The sequence below is a fragment of the Protomyctophum parallelum genome, assembly GCF_964188405.1.
Source record: "Protomyctophum parallelum genome assembly, chromosome: 1".
NCBI lineage: Eukaryota > Metazoa > Chordata > Actinopteri > Myctophiformes > Myctophidae > Protomyctophum > Protomyctophum parallelum.
The window spans coordinates 15,570,419-15,598,383 of NC_139697.1; the positions used below are offsets into that span (position 1 = coordinate 15,570,419).

At 42.9% G+C, this 27,965-nt stretch overlaps 1 protein-coding gene across 3 annotated transcripts; it reads right to left on the reverse strand.

Moving 5' to 3' along the window:
• Positions 1-845: 845 nt before the first annotated feature.
• On the reverse strand, positions 846-26,366 carry hsf1 (heat shock transcription factor 1). 3 transcript variants are annotated; one of them, XR_014570128.1, is made up of 16 exons: positions 25,893-26,366; positions 22,917-23,025; positions 21,979-22,115; positions 21,223-21,347; positions 20,214-20,289; positions 17,549-17,610; positions 16,905-17,001; positions 16,499-16,614; positions 16,260-16,405; positions 11,854-11,977; positions 9,799-9,852; positions 8,761-8,866; positions 7,410-7,463; positions 6,647-6,686; positions 2,564-6,375; positions 846-2,322 (listed from the first exon to the last, which is right to left on the reverse strand). XR_014570128.1 is itself a non-coding variant. In XM_083779729.1 (15 exons), exons 1-15 carry the CDS (start codon positions 26,034-26,036, stop codon positions 6,203-6,205), a joined length of 1,563 nt encoding a protein of 520 aa, XP_083635855.1. In that variant the 5' UTR covers positions 26,037-26,366; the 3' UTR covers positions 846-6,202. The 3 variants fall into 3 exon arrangements, 2 of the variants coding, with proteins under 2 accessions (XP_083635855.1, XP_083635856.1); XM_083779729.1 differs by having other exon boundaries at positions 846-6,375; XM_083779730.1 differs by lacking the exon at positions 9,799-9,852 and having other exon boundaries at positions 846-6,375.
• Positions 26,367-27,965: the final 1,599 nt, after the last annotated feature.

The window sequence follows — 27,965 nt, forward strand, 5'->3', positions numbered from 1 at the left end:
TACTCGCCTGGCGTATCAGCTGTCTGCTGCTAAACTGTAAACACCATAATAACATCATGCAATAAAGAAAGGCCGGGCCCGACGGGTCCATACTGTAGTTAGGTGAACTAGGCAGTGCCCGGGGCGGCACTTTGCAAGGCCAACCAGAGGCCAACTACCCAGAAAGAGAGGTAACAAGACAACTAACTCACCCCGTTTCTGTTTTCCTCCCAGAGTTTTCCCCAGTGAGGGGTGGGAGGCTGGACAGCAGACGGCTGGACTTTGAATTTCTCTAACTATAAACTTTCATGACAGCAGACAGCCTAAGTACAAATATAATGAATGAAAAGCTACTACAGTGAAATCAGTTCACAGAAGTTGTTGTAGGATATGTGGGGACCATTTGAGTTGGCAAAACCTTACATATACAAAATAATACTAAATTGTTTATAGGGTCAATATAAGTAAAATAATATAGCCTTTCCACAGGAGTATCTTTTTATATTTTTTCAAAAAGAATACAAACAGCCAATAGCATATTACAAAGTTATCCCCCTCACGGGTGAAAACTCCGGGAGGAAAAACGGGCAAGCACCGGGGTGAGTTGTCCAGTATTCTTTCAGGGTGGCCATTTGGGGTCTCCCAGATGTTCACATGCAGTGTTGCATTGGTCATTGCACGCGGTACTACCACGCCGCATTGCAAGAACATCCTCCGTCCTTGAGGATGTTCATGCAACGACCCCCTAGCAGGGGTCCTTGAGGATGTTCATGCAATGACCCCCTAGTAGGGGCTCCCCTGACCACACTCTGAGAACCAGTGGAACAAAAGGGCGAAGGTAGAATTCAATTCACACAAACACACAGTTCAAGGTTAATGGTGAACTTTATTTATTTTTTTGCTTCTACTAAAACTTGTCCTGTAGATTCTCTAACATAAAATAAAGCCTACAGTGAGTGCCTTAAAAATAAATACATGGATGCTTTGTGGGGCAACAACAAGCAGACCAGCATCGGTGTAATGAAAATAACAAATCAAAACAGAAATAAAAAGGAGACAGTTGTACCAGCCTGTCTATGATCTGAACACTGGAATAACTACGTTTAAAAGGAATAGTTCACCCTTAAAAAAATGACTTCAATTCTATTAATTACTCTCCCCGTAAAGCCTTGAAATCATGGAGATTTCATTTTCTTTGTCATATTCCTATTCATATTCCTATATGAGCCAAAAATCCAATATTTGACCAACTGAAGTTAAAGCGGCACTAACTCTTTTCTTTAATGAATACAATGTAATCTTGTCCATTCTGTAGTGTGTGAATACAATATAATTTATACAATTTGGGTGCAGGTATTTTAGTGTCCCTGCTCTCCTATTGAGATCATATCTCATAATCTCAGCTATAGATACAGGATATTATATGAGTCGATGGTCAAGGTTGAAATTATACCGAGCATATAGGCCGGCTTTATTAGCTCAATGGTTACTACAAAAAAAAAAAAAAAAAAAAAAAGAATGAGCACCTGCGCAAGGTTCAAATCCGGGGTAGAAGAGGAAAGTTGCATAGTGGAGATTTTAGAAGGAGACCAATCATAATAAGAGTAAAACCATATTTTAAATAATTCTTTGAGCCTAGATCATCACACTGTGCGAGTGATTTAGGAGTTTATATTGTGTATACCGCAGCGGCGTCACCAAATATTGGATTATTGTCTCACTCACGGGGCGAGCAACTGATAGGGGAAAAAAAGAGGCTACTATTCCTTAAACTTCTACACTGAAAGAAATGCACCGCAAGTGATTTCATTCAATTTGTTTGGAAGCTCATTACACAAATGTACGTGTGTGTGTGTACCATTGTCAAGTTAAGTGTCATACTTCATCAGATCAAGGGGCGAATCATTGTCTACGCTGATAGTTAATTATGTACATACTGTATATAAAATAAAATCACTTGCTCAGATTTCGTTGCAGTGTTCAGGGAACGAGCATCATGTTTCCTATGAAATAAATCTAGATTATGATGCAACAGTGAACACACATGGTAACTGCACCTTCTAGCCTTGCGTGACACCGATTTATTCCATATTACATGTAGTATGAGGAATAAACCAGTCTGTTATTCCATATATTACATGTAATCCGTTTCCCCCCCTTCGTGTATATATAGAACGATTCGACACAAACTAAATCGTATCTTTTTAATAATCGGCTACATCGGTTTAAGCTCGGTCCATACTCCTTCCGTGTTCGACCCTCCAAACCTTTCTTCGGGAAAGGAGGTGATATAACTAACGTACTTCATCGCGAGCTCAGAACGTTTCCTCAGAACCCGTGGACCTCCAGACTTATGTCCCGAGCCAGAACGTTTCCTTAGAACCCGTGGACCTTGACTTATGTCCCGATCTCAGAACGTTTCCTTAGAACCCGTGGACCTCCAGACTTATGTCCCGAGCCAGAACGTTTCCTTAGAACCCGTGGAACTCCAGACTTATGTCCCGAGTTCAGAACGTTTCCTTAGAACCCGTGGCCCTCCAGACTTATGTCCCGAGCTCAGAACGTTTCCTTAGAACCAGTGCACCTCCAGACTTATGTCCCGAGCTCAGAACGTTTCCTTAGAACCCGTGCACCTCCAGACTTGTCCCGACTCGCCAAACGGGAACATTCTCCGACGTCGGAAAGAGTATGTATCGATTATTATGATTAACCACTTAACCCTGGCCAGTATTACACTTTGTTGCACATTGGCGTTGAACAAAAGATAACGAAAATAGCCGATCCGACAAGATCTGTAATCTATTTTCACAATTTATTTTTTAATAATCGTTAATCGTAGGCAAACATTTTTTTTTATATGGCCGAGCCCTGACAACATACAGTATGCAGTACTGTAGAGCGTACGGTATATGAAATAAACCGCAATACCAGCAGACAGAGCCAAATGATAAAATAACCAAAGTTACAAACCAACAAGAAGACAAACTAAAAAAAAAAAAGATTCCACAAAATAATTGGTTGGTTTGAGATCACTTGGATATGGAACCACAGATATATATATAATCTCTCTTTTACAAACGGCCTGTTTACAAGAACCTCTGTAATAAAAATATACATTTGATTTCCATTGATCATTCCCACATATTTTTGCCACTTCTAGTTTCTGTGTACTTTCCTGACTCAAGACACATTTTGTTACAGCCCCAGGGTGCAGCGTTTTCATAATGACATCCGTCTAGCCTACCTACTCCACAGAGTATGGCAGTGATCCAAAGTGTTTGACCTCATCTGTGATAATGAAGTTAGTCCCTTTTAAAATGCTGGCTTCACATAATGCACCAATGTCAGTCAGACCAACGTGACTTCTCCACATGTGCAACAATCATCCAGGGGACCTGCTGGAACTTAAAAAAAGAGTTCTGGCAGGATGCTAAAGGGGACATGTTGTGGAGGTGATATAATCACAACACAGATCATTTCACATTGTATAATTTTTTGGTTACAATCTAGTGTATTAATAGTGCAGTTGGCTATGAATATTTGAAATCCTGAACATTGTTTTTCCTTTTATCTTTTTTTTTCTTTTCATTTTCTTTGGGCTCAGGTGGCGCAGGGGTGGTGCATCCGGCTCGCCGCCGTCTAAATAAACACACAATTGTGTGTTTCGTGAAGCTGGGTGGGGGACTGGGGAGGGTGATATGGGGACCGGGGAGGGTGATATTTGCTAGTAATCCTACAGGCTGGGGGCGGAACCAGTCAGTGGGGAATGTTGAGCGGGGAGAGTAGGACGGAGGCTCTCCATCGTCCCAGTGGGGTCTCCTCACTGGCAGCAGAGCCAGTAGGTTACGACAGTTTGTCCTACCGGTGGGGGCTCCTCACTGGCAGCAGAGCCAGTAGGTTACGACAGTTTGTCCTACCGGTGGGGGCTCCTCACTGGCAGCAGAGCCAGTAGGTTACGACAGTTTGTCCTACCGGTGGGGGCTCCTCACTGGCAGGGGAGCCAGTAGGTTACGACAGTTTGTCCTACCGGTGGGGGCTCCTCACTGGCAGGGGAGCCAGTAGGTTACGACAGTTTGTCCTACCGGTGGGGGCTCCTCACTGGCAGGGGAGCCAGTAGAGCACAACCAGCAGTGTCAGGAATTAATTGGCATAACTACTGGGTGAAAAGGGGCTACAAAACGATTGGCTACTCTAAATTAACATAAGAAAAAAAGAACAATGTTTTTTTTCCCCCCTAGAATTTAGCTCCATGTATTCTGGTGTTTGTTGAACAAAGCACTGCACTGCCACCAGCTTCAGTACAATTAGTCAGCGAAGATAGCTTTTCCTTTCATAATATCAACCACATTTTATTCATTATATCGAATTTAGTGCCAAATCCCTGAAAGTGATACTAGGAAGACAACAGCCCTGCTTTACTACCCCAAACCCAAACACAGACCTAACCGAGTAACAGTGCCTACATTTAACACATAGCCTAAACTGTTACTTTACAGGTTCCAATGGATCCAATAGTTACTTAGTCACCCATTAAGACCCATTAGGACCAGATTCTATGAATGTCTTCTAAATCATGAGTTTTCTGAAAAACCTGTTTCTATATCAGTGGTGCTCAAACTTCTTTCATGTCAAGGACTCCAAATATTACATGTATTTGGCTGCCGGGACCCCCATCTGAAAATATGTTGTTTCAGGGACCCTCTAGTGACTCACGCTGCTACTTTTCCAATAGATAAAATATGAAATAATGGTTAAAAGCTAAGGCAAGGTCACATATTCGCATTCCGGGTCGTAATGGATTAATACTTTCAGTTGAATCAAAATCTCTCTCTCACACACACACACACACACACACCTCAACTTTCACTTAACCCATTCAATCCGGACGGGAACGGCATCAGTGTCATTTTAGACATATTAGCAACATACGTTTTTCAGAAAACTGTTACGATCCGTTATGATTTAGAACAGATTTGTATTATCGTCAATAGGGCTAAAGTGACAGGTATTATTTAGTAGTAACGGGTCTAAACGTCTAAATAAAATTTCTTTAGTAGAAATAGTCAATCCTGAAGCTCTCAAGATCGACTATTTGACTACTTTCGTAGGTTATGAGATGAAGTAGGGCATTCATTTACAAAAAAACTAAACATGAAGTCGAATTATGGCGATACATGATTTCTGTCTGACAGCGACGATAGACTCCACATGGTTGAGTGAGTCTCACTAACAATCATTCATTCTAGTTTGTAAAGCTGTCTGAAGTTGTTCAAACTAAATGAAGCCAGTCTTGTGTTTTGGTACAGTTGGTGCAGTTGTTGCTCCAGATGATGTTCGCTTGTTGTGGCGGTGGAGAGTGGAGACTAAAGGAGCACTTCGCCCATTTTTCCACCGTATCTTCATGTAAAAGGTCCTCACTAATGCAGTCATTATAAGATGGAACCATTTCCGTTCGTTCGTTCGGTGTCTCAGTGGAGGGTTGTGGACAGTTCGGAAACCTGCCTACTAGTGACATCATCGGTAGGTTAACTTTGGTCATTTCAAGCTTTCGTTTTACATATTCAGGGATGCACGTAACGGGGGCCGCAAGTGCGCATGCGTGGTCAAAATGAAATTAAGCGCTCTTTGCGTACTAGCTCTGGTGTCAACGTACTACAAATGTCTCTCTACGTCCATCCTGCAAGTATACTTTGACATAAAACTAGTGTTGACTAATCATTACAAGTGGAGCTTATATATGCTTTCAGAGCAAACCTTTTTAACTCAAATATTTGCTTCTGGGGGGGGGGGGGGGGGGGGGCAACATATTTTCAGATGGGGGGTCGGTGGCCAATTACATATATTTTTTGGGGTCCTTGACATGAAAATGTTTGAGAACGACTGACATAGAAACATAGGTTTTTAAGAAAACTGTCGGGATTTAGAAAGGCATTTGAAGTCGAGGGGCAACTTCGCAATCGTATTTACGTGGGCGCTAAAACGTCTGAGAGGCTAAAATGTCATCAAATGGTGGTCCGTCGTGGCTCAAATGCTCAAATAAAATAATAAATAACGGGCCTCGATATGAAAAGGGTTGAATGAAAACCACTGACTATACAGAAACGGTGCCATCGGGTAATGAGAATTAGTGAGCGCCGATTCTCTAGAGATCCGGTTTGAAACGGGCCTTCGAGGAGGAGGAGGCTGTAACAGAAGCGATGTGATAGGACAGTCTGCGTGCGCTTTATTCTTGTTCATTGGACTCCGGGCTGAATATGGGCGTGGCCAGCAGGTTGAGGGTGCCGTCGGGGCTGAAATATGACTCCTCCCCCTCCAGCTCCAGCAGAGACGGCAGCTCCGCCTCCTCGCTGCCAGTCGTTAACAGGGGCGTGGCCATGTACTGCACCAACTGTTTACCTAGCCAATCGGAAAAGACATCAACAGGGAAATAAATGGGTAACCATGACGACAATTCTAGTTTGTGTCTAGTTTGCTTCATGGGGGCAAATGTTCTTTACGAGTATTTAGGTTTAATTTGAGAAATAGACATTGGGAAGACCTTTTGTCCTGGTCCTCACAAGATTGTTTCATGGCCAAAAACTAGGCTTACAATTAGGAAAATTTAAAAATGGCTTAAAATTGGTCTCCTCACAAATATAAACTGTGTGTGTGTGTGTGTGTGTTTTACCTGTTTTATCATCTGTTTTTGGAGTTAAAGGGGACAGCAGCTGGGAGGAGAAAGTCAGTCAACTTTAATAATCTTTAAGAATCTTACATTCAATATTATGAGAATCGGTTGTTTGAAAAACGACAATATTATAATGAGGTAGCCGCAGAATCAATCAATATCCCTCCAGCATAGGAAGTAGTCCATGTTTGGTTAGACGGAGAAAACACTACTAGCCAATCACAGAGAAACTGTACATCCTGGCTATGCAATACCATAAATAACAAATCACACCCGTGTGAACCGAGTGGTGCAACCTCTCTCTCTCTCTCTCTCTCTCATTAGCAGGCAACAGTGCAGCACTGTCTCTCTGTCTGGCAAACAGCGCCCCTACTGGTACTCATTTCCTTGGAGTGGTTGCACCACTCAAAAAGCTTGTCATTCTCTGACAAATAAAAAAAACGGGTCATTCTCTGTGATGAATTCATTTGTTACAGTCCAGAAGAAACCTCTTCCTTCACGTTGTCATAGGCTTTTCTGAAGTGAATCGCTTCGTCATACAAGAGTAATGAAAATCATAACTATATTGAATACATCGGAACAAGAAGTTCTTCCCCCCCCCCTTGTTTTTTTCTTGTTCTGGACATACAGAACAAATCTATCTTGAAATTGCTTCCAAAATGTTCCACAGCCACCTTACTTAGTGGTTGTAAAGAAATCTCTCTCTGTGTCTGTGTGTGTGTGTGTGTGTGTGTGTGCGTGCATGCGTGCGTGCGTGTCTTACACTGTCAAGGCTGTCCAAGTCAAAGTCTCCACTGGAAACTGACGAACTGAAAAACTGTTGTAAAAGAAAGAAACACAAATTAAAAACAAAATAAAGCATTACAAAAGATAAACGGGGACACACACACGGTAGAGTTCTCATTTTCTGCCCGAACCCGACCCGGCCCGGCCCGGGCTCGGCCCGGCCTCGGGCTCTGTGATTTTCCGTGATTTTTTATTTTTCTTCTTTTTTCAAAAATGTTATTATAATAAAAATAGCAATTCTGTTATTTGTGTAATGTGTAGGTTATATAGCCTACAAGTATGTATTTATTATGAAGAGGGCTGCGCTATGGCGATTCACTTGTGACAGGAGGAAGACAGAGGAGTGGAGGCGGGGGGCTTGGAATGGATTACTGACTGCAGGCAGAGAGAAGTGAACAGTGGGGTGGTTGTTTAATGTTTATACCGCTGGCTGGCCTCTGTTTTGCGGCGCACCAAATGAGCTTCTGCTTCAGTTCATAATGCTAAATGTTTTATAAATCAATCGGATTATCAAACGATAGACTGCAACATGACAAAAACAGTTGCACTGAGCCATCTCGTTAAACCCAGCTGGCTGCGATGAATAACCTAATCATTAGACCTAATCAACGTCATAGTCACCAACCGATCCATATAATTCTGTAGTGTATGATCTGACCACGCAATGTTACAGTCCACTGCAGGCTACAGGCTATTTGATTTACAAAATGATTAGTATTATAACCGCCGTCGCTCAGTGCGGCAGCGGCGCTCCTCGTTATATGTGCCCGATTTAAAATAACAGAGCTGTCTCTAAGCTCTAAGCTCGAGACACGCCATGAGCGGGTGCATGGATATATATGTAGGCTATGTTTGTTCTTTTGGACACCGAACGGGGACGATACTTGGGGTCTTGGACATAGCTTCACTTCAGAGGAAACGGGGAGCTACTCACCAGTCACCACCACTGGAAATGGAATCCATTAGAATGATATGGAAATGGTAGGCTACATTAACAGTCTAACGTGAGCTACATAAATCCTTTATTTCGGCGATAAGTCCATTGAACTCCGTTCTCACTCTCACACAGACACACACTGAAAGAAAAAAAAGAACGCCACTTTATTGCATGGCCAGCGCAGCAGCACGCGCCGTCAGCGCATGCTGCTGCGCTGGCCATGCATTAAAGTGGCGTTCTTTTTTTTCTTTGTCGGGCTTTATAGGGCTTCGGGTCTAACATTATGGTATTTTTTAGGGCCGGGCCGGGCTTCGGGCTGACCCAGTTAGGGCCGGGCCGGGCCGGGCTCCAAATTCCGGGCCCGATGAGAACTCTAACACACGGTACTTGCATCAAACAGAGGTGTGGAGTCGAAGCTGATGTTTTGAGAGTTCAGAATGGACTGCAGGCTCTCCAGACTGCCATCAATGTTCTCCAGATGGTCATTTAACTCTGATCTACACACACACACACACACACACACACACACACACACACACACAGACAGAGAGTTTACAGCATGGTGAGCCTGGGCGCAGGGACTATAGCAGTGAGTGATCCTCGATCTCTCTGGGCTCAGGGCACCTCTGCCTGTCAGTTATTTATTACACAATTACTACTGCATCGATTCGTCATCGTTTCCATCCATGTCGTAAAAAATGTTCATATATTTTCTAAAAGATGTGGAAATAGATGATATATTCTAAAAGCTCACGAAGCATTGCAACGCGACCGGTGTTAATTAACCCATTTTAGGCGGGAACCCCTTTTGGTGTTGGCATTATGCTGTGCTTTAGCTATTGAAAAATAGCAGATCTACAAGCTCATAGCGCGCCACCGAGTGGCGCGCTACGAGCTTGTAGGTCTGCTATTTTTGAAAAATTAAAGAACGACTGACATAGAAACATAGCTTTTTCAGAAAACTGTCAGCGTGTAGAAGACATTTTTTTAATCTGATCTCAGGTCAGAATGGGTAAACCCATTCTGGGCGGGAACCCCTTTTGGTGTTCTAACCCTTCTGGACAGGAACCCCTCTTGGGGTTCTGTACAGTATTCAAAAATTACAAAAATGTATGCTGCTATATAAATATTTGAAGTTTTTCCAGAAAACTTAGGTCAGGATTTAGAAGGCTTTTTAAGAATCGGCTTCAGTCCAAAATGGGTTAAAGAATAAAACAAATAAAATAAAAAGAATACCGAGATGATTTTGATGAGCATTGTTGTTGGAGGAAGAAAACATGATATATCTCCACAACCACAACTTGTCGACTACTAAATTCAGCAGTGTGTGTGTGTGTGTGTGTGTGTGTGTGTGCGTGTGTGTGTACTCAGTGTGCAGTGCATGTTAATTTGACGTATGCAATGTGTGCGTGAGTGGCATTCCACTCACATTGGTTTAGACTGGTAATTTCCAGCTGGGCTGGACTTCTGATGAGCTAAAACACTAGAATCAAATTAAGTACATTCAGCGGTAACATTAGTAGTAGCATTAATAACAATAATATTACTAGTACGGTGTTGTTGTTACTAGTACTATTATCAGTAATAGTAGTGTTGTTAGTAGTATTAGTATTAGTAATACTTATGGATACAGGAAACATTTAGCTGTATTACTAAATGTTTCCTCCACTACTAGTAGTAGTGGCGTATTAATACAGTCATTGTCTCTATGCACAGCAGCCACGTTGGAAAGACATCGGGCATCTTCCTTACTTTCTTCACAGTATGGCAAACAGCAGTGTTGATTTCGTCGACTGATACTACGAGAAGAAAAGGGTCCCGCACAGTCTTCACTTATAGAGCAGTAGTTTTATTAGACGACAACGTTTCGGTCTCTAAACGACCTTCATCAGGTATCTGGATAGATACCTGATGAAGGTCGTTTATATGACTCCCAACGTCGTTGAAGTTAGGGACTCATAAAATGTCTCTGGGACTCATCTAAAAGACCACCGCTACATCCCGGGGAACTTAGAGTATATATGAATAGAGACGGCACCCGGAGGAAACCCTGAGGCCAAATGGACATAGTGGCCGAATTTGGTATTGCAGCACTGGGCCCAAACACATGAACGCGCTGGTCCGTTGACTATCATTGTGCACGTTCACGACGGACGCATGCTCGTGCTCGTTCATGTGTTTGGGCCCACTCACTATTGCAATCCATCACAGAATGTACTCTGTTCCTACCCGGAAGGAGGAGTGAAATCGCCTCATGCGCTTTTGAGCAACTTAATGCAAGTGGATGGGAGGAGAACTTGGATGCCCTCTCTATTCATATATACTCTAAGCCCGGGACTCATTACATTGAAAACCTATTTACATCACTGAACACTCAAGAAACCATGAGGGTCCCTCTGGCCCCGCACCAAAGAGACCTACTGATGTAGCAGAGGTCCCAGTGAGCCCACATCAGTGTTGTTTTTGGCAGTTTCTATTTTAGCTTTAGTCATAGTCTTTGGAATAGTGTTAATTTAGTTTTTGTCACATTTTAGTCACCCGGAATGTTTTAGTGCTAGTCTAGTTTCAGCTGACTAAATGTCATGAGATTTTAGTCGACTAAATCTACAGTTGATTTAGTCGACTAAAATGCATTTTGGCGGGCCTTTATGCCGTCGTAATGGCAGATTTTACGCGACGCGTTGTCAGCTTGTAGATCTGCTATTTTCAGCATGCAAACAAGTGTAAAATGACTTACACTGGATCTCTTGTCCACTAGTCCCTTCCTAACATTTTAGTCTAGTTTTTATTTGTTGACGAAATTGTCAGTATATTTAGTCTTAGTTTTAGTCATCATAGCTTACGGTAGTTTAATTTAGTTTCCATTTAGTTTTCGTTAGTGAAGAAAATGTAGTCGACAAACTTTTTCCGTCTTAGTTTTAGTCGACAAAAACAACACTGGCCCACATGCACAATATCAGCATTGCAGACTTTTCCCCTGTGTTTTGACCAGGTGTTTGCCATGGTTTTGAGGTTAGGTTTAGTCATAGCTTTTGTGAGGTTAAAGGGATATTTCACTTTCAAATAAAAAGAATAAACATTACAAAAAGAAAAATGTGGCTGCTGTGCTTTAGTAATACTGAACAAGATTTAGGATCCTGGCTCGGGGCTAGTAAAAGTAATACTTACTTATCCACACGGCAAACAATCGTACAATTTAGTTATAGTATTACAACTAGTACAATTTAGCAGACACACTTAAGGTGAAAAAATGCATCAAATGCAGAGAGGCAGTGTAGTGCCTCACTAAACCAGTACAATACACTATCATTTGTTTTAAAATGAAACTATAGGATGCCAGGTGAACAACAAATCTGTCTAATTAACCTGCTAACTAAATTTTAACATTGTGATCAAGACAGAACAAGCCCATGTAACAAAAAAAAAAAAAGATGAGAACAAAAGTCTAGTCTAGTAATTAGTAAAATAATAAAGTAATACTTACTTATCGATGCACGAAACACTCAGGCATTTCTGATTTCGTTTTGCAGGGCTGGGGGCGGGGCTGGGGGTGGCGGGACTGGGGGAGGGGCTGGGGGCGCGGTCAGATGTGATGAGGGAGCCGAGATCTGCAAGATGAAACGGTAATTATGTAAAATGAGACGGTAATTATGTAAATGCATTATGGCTCATCAGCACGAATGGTGTTAAACTAGCCGAAATGTTGACGGTCTGCTTCTTTTCCGCGCTCTCCATTGGCTCCCGGTTGCTGCAAAACACTGATGTTGGCCTACAACGCAATCAAAGGCAGCCGGGCACCCTCATATTCAAAACCTCATCCAACCCTACAAGCCCTTCCGCTCACTCAGATCAGTTGACACAGGAAAACTGTCTGAACAATCCCTAAAACAACCTCCAATCCAATCCACTTTATTTATATAGCACTGTCACGGGGCAACCTGTGCCCTATAGACACTAGAAGACTCCACAATGTGAAACTGAACATTACAAACACACACTGCACAGCTGCTTCCATTAATTGACTGTCTTCAAGCTCCTTGGAGGTGTGGCTATGTATTGTGTAGCATCATATACTACTTATCAGTGTTGCCTAATGCTATCATAATTGTTTTGTGTTTGATGTGATGCCTCGGGAAACATTCAGACTCTATGAAGGAAATGTGTAATTGTATAGTTGGTCTAACTCATGGGTCATGGTTTACCATGTTTGAGTAGATTGGTCCAATTACTAATCATTGTGGGTGGGGTCTCACCTGGTATATAAGGGAGGCTTGTTGAAATGTTTGGGAGGGAATCCTGAGTGGAAAATGTTCAGTTTTGCTTGAGACTAACAAAGGAGACAACTCCAGGGGAGAGCTGCCAGGGCCAGGAAGGCATAGCCTGGTTTCAGTTTCTTAAGTTCTTGGTTTGTTGTTTATTTGTGTTAAGTGTTAATTTCTTACTTTCTGTTATGTGAAAGGGTATTATTAAGTCTTTATTCTGGAAGTATTATTTTTGCCTGCACAGTTGAATCCGGCATGGGTCGTTCACTCCGTGTTTTGAGGTCAATAAAATACCAAAAGAGATTTACATTCTTGGACTGTCGATTCTTGGAGCCTTGGCCGTTCTGGCAACTTTACAAGCACGTTTCAAAACTCAGAGTTGACAAAGTGCTGTACAAATGCACTAAAGCTACCACACAGAATAACAACAGCGAGAAAACAAAGTACAAACAGTGAAAACAACAGAAAAGCAACAGCATCACAGTGAGACAAAACATATACAACGACCGAAGGAACTCAAGCGGGGTTAAAAGCCAAGGTATAGAGGTGGGTCTTTAGGGGAGATTTAAGTCTCGATTGAAGGGACCAATTTGACGTGGGAGGGGAGTGCGTTCCATAGTTTGGGGCTACAACAGAGAAGGCTTGGACGCCTCTGGACTTTAAGCGGGTCTTCTTTGTGACCCTGAGATTTAGCTGGTCCTCAGACCGCAGTGACCTAGGAGGAGTATAGACCTCAATAAGGTCAGACAGATAAAGAGGAGCCAGACCATTAATAGATTTAAAGACAAATAAAATAATTTTAAGAATCCACTCTGAAGTCGGACAGGGAGCCAATGAAGGGAGGCCAAGACAGGTGTGATATGCTCACGTCTGCGAGTACCTGTGACTGTGAGTAGACGTGCGGCCGAGTTCTGGACTAGCTGGAGTCGAGCAAGGGAGGCTTGATTTAAACCAACATACATTACAGTAGAAATAAAGGCATGGATAACCCGTTCAAAATCGCTAAAGGATAGCACAGACCAGCCTTAGATGATAAAAACTTGAGCCGACTACCGCATTTACCTGTTTATCAAGTTTAAGGGCATTGTCTAGAGACTCTAGTTTGACGCCAAGGTTAGAGACCACAGGTTTCACATATGGCTGCAGGGAACCTAGGTCAGTGGGAACGATACCAGGACCGCTAGGGTCCAAACACTATAACCTCCGTTTTATACTTTCATTGACACTTAGAAAGTTAAGAGCCATCCATGCCTTGATGTCACCCTGGACAACGCTTCCATGTGTCCTAGACTCTTGTCAGTTCTCACATCCAAAAACACCCTCTTCTCCCTTCCCTAAAACACCCTGGACAACACTCCATACATCCTAGACTCTTCTCCCTTCCCTAAAACACCATGGACAACACTCCATACATCCTAGACTCTTCTCCATTCCCTAAATCACCCTGGACAACACTCCATACATCCTAGACTCTTCTCCATTCCCTAAAACACCATGGACAACACTCCATACATCCTAGACTCCTCTCCATTCCCTAAATCACCCTGGACAACACTCCATACATCCTAGACTCTTCTCCCTTCCCTAAAACACCATGGACAACACTCCATATATCCTAGACTCTTCTCCATTTCCTAAAACACCCTGGACAACACTCCATACATCCTAGACATCCAGACATCCAAGTAAAAAAAATATATATATATATATATATATATATATATATATATATATATATATATATTAATAAAAATATAAAAAAAAGATCGGGATCGGAATCGGCCAATCTTAAAAAAAAAGATCGGTGATCGGGATCGGCCCCCAAAAACGTGATCGGAGCATCCCTACTCCATACTAGGGGTGCAACGGTTCAGTTAGACCACGGTTCGGTTCAAACCTCGGTATGGGAGCCACGGTTTCGGTTCGGTTTCGGTACAGTAAAAAAAATTACACCCGTGTGAACGAGCCCAGGGGGCCGGGCCGGTTCCGGCGAGCCGCCCCGTGTCCGAAACGGTTGAGAAATGACAGAGTTACTGTGTGCCGGTCCCTCTACTGTACCCTCTACTGTACTGTACTGTACTGTCACTGTACTGGCACACACAAAATCATCATATATACAGTTAATAATGTGCGTGTGTGTTTGTGTGAGTGTTAGATTGCGCACAGGTGGTGAAAAACAACCATGCTGTTTTCATGCTCATACCCAGCCAGCCAGGCAGTGGCTTGCACCACTCAAAAAAGTTTATTTATAGCATTTTCTTTTCTTCTTTCTTTTATTAGCATATATTATTTTATTAGGCATTTCTGCCTTTTCATTATTTTAAAGGGGAAAAAAACCTTATATTGCTATTTTAATGTGCCTCATCATTATTTTCAAGGGGAAACAAATGCACCTATGCGCTCACACGGAGCAGTAACTAAGCACATGCAGGGAAGAGGAGAGGAGAGTGGTGGAGGGGAGGGGAGTGATTCACACAGTGAATGCGTCGTGTCGCACAGACAAATACAAAAGTTTACAATAAGTCTACATGAGGATTTAAGGATATTATGCTTATATTATTAGAAGAAGGGCTTCTATCTACAGTCATGGATTGGACTTGGAGTATTTTGTTGGGACTTTTCTGACGGAATTAATGTCCTGCTGCGGGTTGTTTTTGCTCTCACTCTCCCTCTTAATTAGCACTCAAACAGCGAGTGCAGATGCAGAATCAGATCTGAACAAACTCAGACCGTGCTTAGAAGCATGTTGGCGCGAGGTTACTCCGCTGTGTGTGTCTCTGTGTATGACGATCAATAATTATTCCAAGAACGGCTGGATTCTCCTCATCATGCCGTCTCTCTCTGTGTGTGTGTGTGTGTGTGTAGGGGGTGGGCCGACAGAGTGCTACACTTCTGTGACCGAAAGAGTGCTAGACTTCTTAGTAGGACGGTGTGTGACCGATAGAGTGCTAGATTTCTAAGTAGGCCGGTGTGTGACCGAGAAATACATTCTTCGCAGCTGTAAGAAATTAATTAATGCAAACCGAAATAGTGCGGTTCATTAGAGCGCATTGAACCGTGTATGCTGTACCGAACGGTTCGGTTTTAAACCGAAAACCGTTGCACCCCTACTCCATACATCCTAGACTCTTCTCCATTCCCTAAAACACCCTGGACAACGCTCCACACATCCTAGACTCTTCTCCATTCCCTAAAACACCCTGGACAACGCTCCACACATCCTAGACTCTTCTCCATTCCCTAAAACACCCTGGACAACGCTCCACACATCCTAGACTCTTCTCCATTCCCTAAAACACCCTGGACAACACTCCATACATCCTAGACTCTTCTCCATTCCCTAAAACACCCTGGACAACGCTCCACACATCCTAGACTCTTCTCCATTCCCTAAAACACCCTGGACAACACTCCACACATCCTAGACTCTTCTCCATTCCCTAAAACACCCTGGACAACACTCCATACATCCTAGACTCTTCTCCATTCCCTAAAACACCCTGGACAACGCTCTACACATCCCAGACTCTTCTCCCTTCCCTAAAACACCCTGGACAACGATCCACATGTCCTGACCTACACTCTTCTCCTTTCTCTATGGAGGTTGTGGGTGTGGTGTGAATCCTACCTGACAGGGGATTGGCTGCAGGGAGATGGTGGGTGGGGTCATCTTGCAGAATGGAGTTAATGAAGGTGGTGGGAGAGAGGGAGGATTCTACCAGGGTAGCTGTGCCTTCTTCTACTTCCTCCTTCACGTGGACCAATGGGCTGGCTCTGGAACGGGAAACAGGAAGTGGTACCGTTACAACGAGCCAATAGTAAGCATAATGACATCACTGTGACAAATCTGATTGGCCGACTCCCCACCCTGCTTCTGTCCAATCGGAGGGTATGGTTGTGGGAGAGGGCGGGGCCAGGTCTGTGATGTCAGAGATGATGGGGCCGGACTTCGACGGACTGTCAGCAGGACGTAAACTGGAAGTCTACACACACACACACACACACACACACAACTGATGAAATGGCTAAATAGTAACTATAGTTTTTAAAATCGTTGTATCGCATCGCTATAAATGAACGAATATTTCTTTTTTGTAAATTAATGCGCTCACAAAAGTAAACTATGCAAACTTGCAGATCTTCTATTTTCACAATTTCTGAAACATTTTGAAAGTGGTTTAAGTGTGTGTCCTGTAAATACTGAAGCAATGAAGTTCTGTACGGGAACCCCTTTTGGTGTTTATTTTAAACGTCATTTTAAACGTCCACTTACGTTCAAGGCCGGAGACGACTGCACGTGCTCCAAGGAGAACTGACGACTGTACTTGGGCAAGGAATGGGCGGAGCTAGAATCACTCAGCATCAGAGGCCTGTAAACAAGCACAATGGCGTTTACTGACGTTTACTACTACTATGCAATAGTACAAGTAACAGTTCCTAATCGTACCAGTACTAGCAGCAGTGAGGCCTGTCACAGTTATTACTTAAAAGTATACATTAATTAAATATGTTAGTTGTTTATTTATTGGACCTTATTCGTCATAATATTGTCTGCCCTTACATAAATGTAATTGTTATTCATATTTTCTAATGTCCAATGCAAACAATAAAAACTTTAAAAAAATGTAATTAAATCGCAAATCACAATTATTTGCATGACACTTTATTGTGACTACCCTAGTTGTATTAGTCGTAGTAGTAGTAATAGCACTAGCAGTGTTAGTAACAGTAATAGTAGTAGTAATAGCACTAGCAGTGTTGGCAGTAACAGTAATAGTTGTCATAGACTGAACGTAGACATACAGTAATAGTTGTAATAGACTGAACGTAGACATACAGTAACAGTAATAGTTGTAATAGACTGAACGTAGACATACAGTAACAGTAATAGTTGTAATAGACTGAACGTAGACATACATCTTTCTCTTCATTCCCATTACTCTGTTGGACTGAACCAGCGACACCAGGAACTGTATCAACTGGAAGACACACAGAGAGAACACTGTACTTAATAATAATAATAATTACACAACAACAACATGCGTAGATCAGGGGCCTTCAAATGTTATTCAGGCCAACAACGAGTCCTTGGCAAAGGGACCCTTTTGCTAAGAGAGAGATGAAACAGGGGTGTAAACAGGGGTGCACATTAGGGATGCTCCGATCAATCGGTGGCCGATCGATCGTGGCCGATCACCGATCGATCGGATCGGCCGTGCAAAATCCACCGATCCGCGAAACCGATCAACAAAGCAAAAATCTGCGCAGTTTTACATCCAAAATAACGTGTCACTTTCTCGGTTCGGCACCGCTACTGGAGAAATATAGCGCTGTCGAAGGCAGCGCAACTAAAATCTCCCCCCCACACACCCCAGGGAGAGAGAGAGAAAAGAGAGACAGAGCGAGAGAGCACTCACGTCTTCACCCCAGCGAGGGAGGGGGGAGAGAGAGAGAAAAGAGAGAGAGAGCGAGAGAAAGCACACACGTCTTCACCCCAGCGAGGGAGGGAGACGGAGAGAAAGGGAGAGAGGCTGCTCCAGTCCAGTCATTACCTTTTTTCTCATTGACCAGCAGAAAAGTGAGCAAACTATAATCATTGTGCCCCGATACAACTTTCTTGGAAATGTGCTGGTTGCCTGCACACGGCTTCTATACAATGCGTGGTTGTCAACACATGCTGAGTTGACAAAGATTGACAGATTTCGGAGAAGACTGCTAGTTTATCCTTTAGTAATTAGGCTGTGGAAGTATTCACACTACTTTAGTGTGGATTTATTGGTATTGTCAATTTAAGGAAAGAAGGAGGAGGTGGTGATCAAGCAGCTCCACAAGACCACAACATTACATTGGTAGGCTCAAGGCTGCATTTCTTTCCCTTTTTTTTCTCTCGAGGGTGCATGGGATGATGGGAGCCCCTCCAGCAGGCTAGGGAGCCCCGCTCAGGTTAGCGGAAAATGACCGCGGGGCGTGGGTTGCCAGGTTTTTTTTATAAGTAAAAAAAATATATATATATATTAAAAAAGATCGGGATCGGAATCGGCCGATCTTAAAAAGAAAGATCGGTGATCGGGATCGGCCCCCAAAAACGTGATCGGAGCATCCGTAGTGCACATGAATGGTGCAAATGAAACAGGGGTGTAACCAGGGGTGCACATGAATGGTGAAACAGGGGTGTAACCAGGGGTGTACATGAATGGTGAAACAGGACCAGGGGTGTACATGAATGGTGCGCACACATGCGCGGTCAAATAAACGTTGTGCGGCAGATCAAGCTCTTGCGTGCCAACATTTACTGGCACTGGTGGAACGTACGCCTAATACTAGACCAGTACAGTACGTCCCAGTCCGGTGCAACCAGATATGGACACAATAGTAAATCATTACCCACCCCCCCGTAACAAAGCTGCCATGACTGTTACCCACCTGGATTAGACACAAGCTTTTAGCCAAAGTTCATATATTTACGATATGCAAACCATGCATCCGAGACTTAAACAATGTACACACTTTGGAATCAAGTTACGGTAAATAAACACGGAACCTCTGCAACATTAGGCGAGTAGTTACTTTTAATCTGTGCTGGAGCACCTCGTTGACGCTGGCTAAAGTAACGTTGTGGAGAGACTAGAGTAGAGACGCCCGTCCAAGAAGCATCTCCAGGTGCTCCTCTGATAACTAGCCCCAAAAAGATAATGTGTTTATGAAGCTATACACTGTATGGTCTGCAACTCAATGTTATAGACTTATTGATAGCGTTATCACCAGTGTAGGTTGACGTTTAGTGCATTGAAACAGGGATAGACTCCATCTCCCAGAGGTCTAGTGCATTGAAACGGGGATAGACTCCATCTCCCAGAGGTCTAGTGCATTGAAACGGGGATAGACTCCATCTCCCAGAGGTCTAGTGCATTGAAACGGGGATAGACTCCATCTCCCAGAGGTCTATAGTGCATTGAAACGGGGATAGACTCCATCTCCCAGAGGTCTATAGCGCATTGAAACAGGGATAGACTCCATCTCCCAGAGGTCTATAACGCATTGAAACGGGGATAGACTCCATCTCCCAGAGGTCTATAGCACATTGAAACGGGGATAGACTCCATCTCCCAGAGGTCTAGTGCATTGAAACGGGGATAGACTCCATCTCCCAGAGGTCTATAGCGCATTGAAACAGGGATAGACTCCATCTCCCAGAGGTCTATAGCACATTGAAACGGGGATAGACTCCATCTCCCAGAGGTCTATAGCACATTGAAACGGGGATAGACTCCATCTCCCAGAGGTCTATAGCGCATTGAAACGGGGATAGACTCCATCTCCCAGAGGTCTAGCACGCATTGAAACGGGGATAGACTCCATCTCCCAGAGGTCTATAGCGCATTGGAACAGGGATAGACTCCATCTCCCAGAGGTCTATAGCGCATTGGAACAGGGATAGACTCCATCTCCCAGAGGTCTAGCGTGCATTGAAACGGGGATCGACTCCTGCACCCTGGCTGATACAGACAATAAGCCTCTCTGACTGACTGACTGAGGTAAGGTGGAGGCAGGATGTTATGTATTATTGGATGGATGGAGGTACCTTGCTGACGACTTTCTGTTGCTGAGCGTGTTTCTGTCGAAGACTGGCCACTTCTCTCCACAAGGCCTCGTTCTCACTGAGACACACATACAAACACACACACGTCAGAAATTAAGCCATAGTCAGCAGAAACTCAAGTTATACCGAAAATAGCAGCTCTACAAGCTCACAATGTGTCGCGTCCGCGGCAAGTTGTGAGCTTGTAGATCTGCAATTTCCGGCGAACAACCCCATCATACCACAAAGTATGCATTTGGCTGTAACACGGTGCGCTCAGCACACAATCACAAATTCCACAGGGCAGATATGACAAATAACTTAAATAAAATAAATCATTGACACATTTAATAATTTTGTATATATTCTTTTCCTTTCAGATTTTTTTTATTTATTTTTTACAAAATATCAACTGTAGTTGATCTTCATTTATTTTTTATTTATTGAAAATGTATGGACATTTTTCAAAAATATTTTGATTATCACAAGTAGCCTACCCCAGTTTGCACCGCGACAATATCGATGTGGCAAAACACACCCATCCAACATATTTTTACAGCCTTTTTAAATCAGACGGACAAAATAATAACATTGATTTTGGATATATTTAAAGAGTTGAATTGTCGAGGATTGGACCATTACATTTCCAAAATAGAATTTCAAATATCACCCAAAGAAAGTAAGCAGACCAATTATTACAATAACTTATCGCTATGATTTGAGATAATCACAATTCCTAATCATCATGTTGATAAATGTGATATCATATGTCGATATATATATCTATATATCTTACTGTTTCAGACGGACAGACAGACAGACGGAGGGAGGGGTCAGTCTTACTGTTTCATTCAGAGGGACAGACAGACAGACGGAGGGAGGGAGGGGTCAGTCTTACTGTTTCATTCAGAAGGACAGACAGACAGACAGACAGACAGACGGACGGAGGGAGGGGTCAGTCTTACTGTTTCAGACGGACAGACAGACAGACGGAGGGAGGGGTCAGTCTTACTGTTTCATGGTGCTGATCTTGGTGTCGATGTTCTCCTGCTTCCCCTTCATGTGCTGCACGTCGGTCAGAATCTTGGTCACGTCCTCCGGAGTTATCCTCAGCTCCTCCTGCTTCACGGCAGACACCTGCGTTCCACAACGACAACCGACACACATCAATTTGTGAGCTTGTAGATCAATTATTTATTTTCTCTTAATAATGCTAACACCAAAAGGGGTTCCCGCTCAAAATGGGTTAAAAAATGTCTGCTATGTGCACTTATTGCCTAAAAGGCAAACAGAAATCATGCTATTTCTATTCCAATTTCCAATGCCAAAAACATTTGTCACACAATTATTTGTGACAAATAATCATCAACTTAAATGTGTAATCATGACAGCCCACATTATTAATGTGCGAGTCTGTCTGTCTTTCACCAGTTATCACTGTGGAAGTCTGTCTGTCTTTCACCAGTTATCACTGAGGAAGTCTGTCTGTCTTTCACCAGTTATCACTGTGGAAGTCTGTCTGTCTTTCACCAGTTCTCACTGTGGAAGTCAGTCTGTCTTTCACCAGTTCACTGTGGAAGTCTGTCTCAGTCTGTCATATCACCAGCTTTTACAGTGACGACAGACAGTCACTGACTTTCCCTCACGATCAATAAAAGTCTGTAGGTCTGTCTGCACACTACATTAGTAAGCTAACTTTTAATATTGTGTAATAATAATGTACATTATTATTATTATTATTATTATTAATTTATTGATGAGAACTTACGTTGGTAACTTTGCGTTTGATATTCTCCAGCAGGTGATCTTGTCCTCGGATGAAATAAGGATGCTGGAATTCTGTGTCGTCTCGTTCTGGTTTCACCAAGCCTCCCTGTTCAATGTGAACCACCTTACGGAACCCATCTGTACGCAAACACGCACACAATTAGAAAAACAACAGTGCATATTAAACCAATTTAGACCTGAGGATGATTCTACAAATGCCTTCTAAATCATGACGGTTTTCTCAAACTATTTCATGTCAAGGACCAGAAAAATGTAATGTAATCGGCCACCGACCCCCATCTGACAATATGAAGTTTCAGGGACCCCCGGAAGCAAAGATTTGAGTTAAAAACGTTCGCTCTGAAGAATATATATTCAAAGATTTGCGCCACATTTTGCTATTTCTTCAATAGCATTGACATAAGTATAACATAATGCTTAAAACACCAAAAGGGGTTCCCGTTCAGAATGGGTTAAAGCAATAAGCCAGTAAAGCCACTAGAGCAGTGGTTCTTTATTTGACTCGGTTCCACAGTAAAAAGTAGTGAAAATAGACGATCTACATCTACAAGTTCACAATATTTTCCTCTTTCTTAGGACAATATTTGATTTTTGCGTTGGCTACTCAAAAATAGCAGATCCACAAGCTCACAGCGTGTCACTTCGTGCCGGGCTGAGAGCTTGTACATCTGATATTTTTGAACATTTCTGAAAAAACCTTGAAAGTGTGAGAACTACTGATTTAGAAGGTATTCCTGTAATCGGCCTCAGGTCTAAATGGGTTCGGAAAATATATCCATTTTGGACCCCTCTGTCTTTTTTGCAATCAATTTGGACCTCTGCTATTTGGCAATTGCGGTAGTTAATGTGGCAATTTGGGTCATAATTTTAATTCATTGTCCAGCCATAACACATACACACATAGTGAGCGTATCTTACACATGTTGAGTTGTCGTACGAAGCTGGCCATGTTGTTGTGTTTGAAGAACTTGGGCAGAACTTCTTTAGAGAACTGACCCTGGTCAAAGACGTGGAAACTGGTTCCATTCTGAAAACACACACACACACACACACACACAACAACACACACATTATATTATCGTCTCTGCCGAGCCGGAGACAATATGCTTTCGCCCCTGTCCTGTCCAGTGTGTCTGACTACCCGTCCGTCTCTGGACAGTTGAGCCGAATGGCGTGAAACGTTGCATGCACACTCACAGAGTAGGACAGGGGTTCTTCTCAACCCTGTGGGGTTATAGATAATATTCCTAAAGAAGATCCCAGTGATCGAAACGTTGAATTAATAATAAACCAGTGGAGCAGAGTTTTTTTTACCAGTGTTTTGCATTTTATTAATGTTAAAGGTAAAAACAGAGTAAATAGCTGATCTACAGGGGTGCATACTTAGTTTAGACTAGTCATTGGTTAGACATGGGTTAAGGTTAGGTTTAGGTGTGCTGCCCCGTGGGAGGTTAGGTTTAGGATGAGGGTTTGAGATAGGTTGTAGTTGTAGGATTAATGACTGGTCTAACCAAATGACTAGTCTAAACCAAAAACTGCTTAAGGTTCTAAACTAAGTACTGCACCCGATCTACAAGCTTACAGCGCATAAAGCAGTGTAGATCTGCTACGCGTAGATGACGCCCCTGAGTAAACCTGTCATTTGAGACACAGCAGCACACAATGTCAACAACCACATAGTGACATACTATAATATCTCTGCGAGGAGAAAGAACTCCAAATGTTCATTTTTGTCAAAATTACGTTTTTGCCACAAACAATAATATTACCAGAAACACACAAAGAGCTAGCCCTGAATGACCATACACGTTTGTTTCGACCATAATAATAATTAATAATTAAAACATTCAAGTCATAGCATGCCATAATATGCCTTCGTGTCGTAGTAAATAAACTTGGAGACTTACATTCAGTAATTGGGTCTTAATGATCAAAATAAAAACATTACAATGGAATGGTGTCTAAAAAGGAAAATCAAACATTTGCCATGGTCAACGACAAGGCCAAGTCTTTGCCACGGGCACATTTGTCAGTGTACGACATATTGAATGACCCCTGAACCTGAACATGAACATCATGTGAGAAGAGGAGAGGTTTCCGCAAGACAGTCAGCACTCTATAGAACAGATAAATTAAACTGCTTTTCCCCCTGACCATTTCATATTTAAACAGCACGGGGGGTTTAAATAAATGTAATGCTATTTGAGCAGATAGCCTACACCTACAGCACTGTACAGCAGCATGGATCATGGTGGGGGGGGGGGGGGGGGGGGGTTGACCAACACCTGGTCTATTCATTCTGTCTTCAGCTCCGTTAGCAGCAGCTGTCTGTCCTTCTCTGTCTGAACAACGTCAAGACCGCAGACCTACAAGACATCAGGGGTTCACGTGGCACCACGTTGATGTCTTGTAGATCCATTGTTTTCTGGCCAGGCCCCAGCCAGCAGCGAAACCAAACACCATATTAATACCACTACTACTGTACACAGCATAATAGATCTTGGCAACATGTTGACATCCATGTGGCGTGTGCTGTGCTTGCGTATACAAGTTAGCATTTTATATAAATGCTAGGACCCTGAAGTAAACAAGCCTTTGTGCTTTTTTCTGGTTTCATCCTCATAGCAGTTTCTGTATTGACTTGTGCTTTCGATTTAAATGTACCCATTCTACATACTGTAAATACAAATATTCAATCAATCAATCACCGTCAATAGTTATGTCTGTGTGTGTTTGTAGTGAAGTTATGTTATTATGTTAGCACTTAAGCATCAGTGTGTTTTACTCACAAGACTCCAGTATAAATGTTAGCACCACTGAGTGTGGTGTACATTACAGAACACACATGTTAGCATATTAGCATGTGTGTTGTTGACTGTCGATTTACTCCAGCTATAAATAATAGCATGTTTAGCACCGGCATGTTGTTGTACTATAGTACAGTTATTAATGTCAGCATGTGTGTTGATTCTTACAGGATTCCTGTTAGAAATGCTAGCATCAGTATGTTGTTGCAGTATAGTTACAGTTAGTATCAGTGTGCAGTTATTGTAGTAGTTCTAGCTAGCATCACTGTGTTATGAATGTTAGCATGTGTATGTTGTAGTATAGTTATACATGTCAGCAATGATCGTGTGTCGTTTCACTTGCAGTCACTTATTAGTCTTGGGTCCCGAAAAGGGCTACAGAGCCCGGCAACTACCTTTTCTGCACTACTTTTTTCTTGTGGGACGGCGCTATAACGCCCCAAATACATTTTCAAAATCGATCAAATAGCATCTACGACAGGCTAGGACGCCAGTTGTAAATGCTATAGCACGTTAGCATGTGTTGTGTTCACTCACAGGGCTCCAGTTATAGACGTTAGCATGTGTGTGTGGGTTGTGTTCGTTCACTCACAGGGCTAGCCTCCAGTTATAAACGTTAGCATGTGTGTGTGTTGTGTTCACTCACAGGGCTCCAGTTATAAACGTTAGCATGAGTGTTGTGTTCACTCACAGGGCTCCAGTTATAAACGTTAGCATGTGTGTGTGTTGTGTTCACTCACAGGGCTAGCCTCCAGTTATAAACGTTAGCATGTGTGTGTGTGTGTGTGTGTGTTGTGTTCACTTACAGGTCTAGCCTCCAGTTATAAACGTTAGCATGTGTGAGTGTGTTGTGTTCACTCACAGGGCTCCAGTTATAAACGTTAGCATGTGTGTGTGTGTGTGTTCACTCACAGGGCTCCAGTTATAAACGTTAGCATGTGTGTGTGTGTGTGTTGTGTTCACTCACAGGGCTCCAGTTATAAACGTTAGCATGTGTGTGTGTGTTGTGTTCACTCACAGGGCTCCAGTTATAAACGTTAGCATGTGTGTGTGTGTGTGTGTGTGTGTGTGTGTTGTGTTCACTCACAGGGCTCCAGCAGATCAGCTGGTCGGTTTGGGGGTCTTCAACTAAAGTCCACAGCTTGGTGAGAAACGCAGGCACGTTGCCGCCGCCGATATTCACGCTGTTGACGTTGTTATTAGCGCTATTAACATTGCTGAACTCCATCATTAGCAACGCCAAGCGCCGTCAACGACACTGATGCTAACGATGCTAACGTTAGCCACACACACACACACACACACACACACACACACAACTACAAATAATAACAACTTAACTCACTACCCCCCCACCCCCTAAAAAAAAAAAAAACTAGTCCACAAACAAAACAAATAAACGAAACGTCCGACGGGTTAATTTATGTACAAAAAAACACTCCCGTGTTTGTTACGCCGAGCGTTGAAACCGACAAAATATGAATGACAATTATTTACGAAAACATGTTATGGTTTTAGAAAGAAATGTTGCGAGTGGATCAGTGGAAACGGTCTGCGTCAAAAGTAGGCCAGGCCTGAGTGGATTTGTGTCGCACGTTGATGACGTAGACACACGCGCGCACGAGCACGGCACGCACGTGCACGCACGCACGAACATGTTTAAATGTATTATTTGTTTTTAGCTTTTGACATTTATAATTAAGAACAAATTGTAGAAACATGTAGCACTAGTGGTTTTCAACCAGTGGTCCGGGGACCACCAGTAGTCCTTGAGGGGGGGGTCCAGATGGTCCCCAGCTAAATGATGGAGAGTTAATTGCTAATTGGGTAACCAAATGGGCCCTTAAATACAAAATGATAGAGAATTATGACACACAAGTGATACTTCTGTGCCTCAAATGAACAGTTTGGATCTGGTCACCTTGTGTGTGCATCAATAGTTGTATTGTTAATAGACAAGTCATTTATATGATTGGTTGTGTGCAGGTGTCATATAATCCCAATCCCATACACCCACAATGGCCTTTTTTCCCTTTTTTCTCACATGTTGTCCTTTAATCCTCCTATTTTCATTTAGCATGTTTGTATCTGTTATGCCGAAATGCCTAGATAGTTTATTTTCTATTTTTCTTCACGATTTTGCAATCAATTTCTTTCACCCAGGGTCAATTATCGAATGTAATCCTGGTCGCTAGACTCTCTCTTGCCAACCTGGGGAGAGCAACGGACTGACCTCATGCGTCCTTTATATGCATGAGGAGCTCCTAATCCAGACAACAGTCTTGTCAAAACTTGACTATTGTAACTCCCTCCTTACTGGCCTACCAGCATGCGCACTTAAGCCTCTCCAGCTGATCCAAAATGCCGCAGCTCGCTTGGTCTTCAACCAGCCAAAATTCTCACATGTCTCCCCCCTGCTCCGCTCCCTCCACTGGCTCCCGGTCGCTGCCCGCACAGAATATAAAACTCTGATGCTGGCATTCAAAGCAACCAAAGGTATGGCTCCCCCATATCTTGCAAGTATGATTGAACCCTACAAACCCTCCCGCGCACTCAGATCAGCCAACGCAGGGAAGCTGGAAGTACCCTCACTAAAAACGCTGGGACAACGCTCCACACGTCCCAGACTCTTCTCCCTTCTGGCTCCAAAACTGTGGAATGCACTTCCCATTGCAGTCAGAACTGCAGCATCAATCCCAATCTTCCGCCGTAGTCTGAAAACCCACCTTTTCAGACTCCATCATGGCCCATAGCACTTACCCTACCCCCTTAGATAGCACTTCCGTAGACTTAGATAGCATTTGATACAGACTTATAGCATGTTATGTAGACAGCACTATAATTTCATTGTATATAGTCATAGCACGCCATAGTACATATGTATAGCATAGTAGTATATATTATTAGTTTCCAATTCTAGTATATATGTATAGTTTCATTATATAGATATTCCACTGTTACTTTCTTAGCTATGCATGTTTCATGATAAATGCTTTTATGTGATGTATTCCCATGCTTTTTGTTCTTGCTTAATGTAAATCGCTCTGGATTAAGAGCGTCTGCTAAACTTGGACTCCTCATGCATAGAAGGAGGCATGAGGTCAGTCCGCTGCCCCCCCAGGTTGGCAGAGGAAGTGTAGCGCCCAGGATTACATTAGAT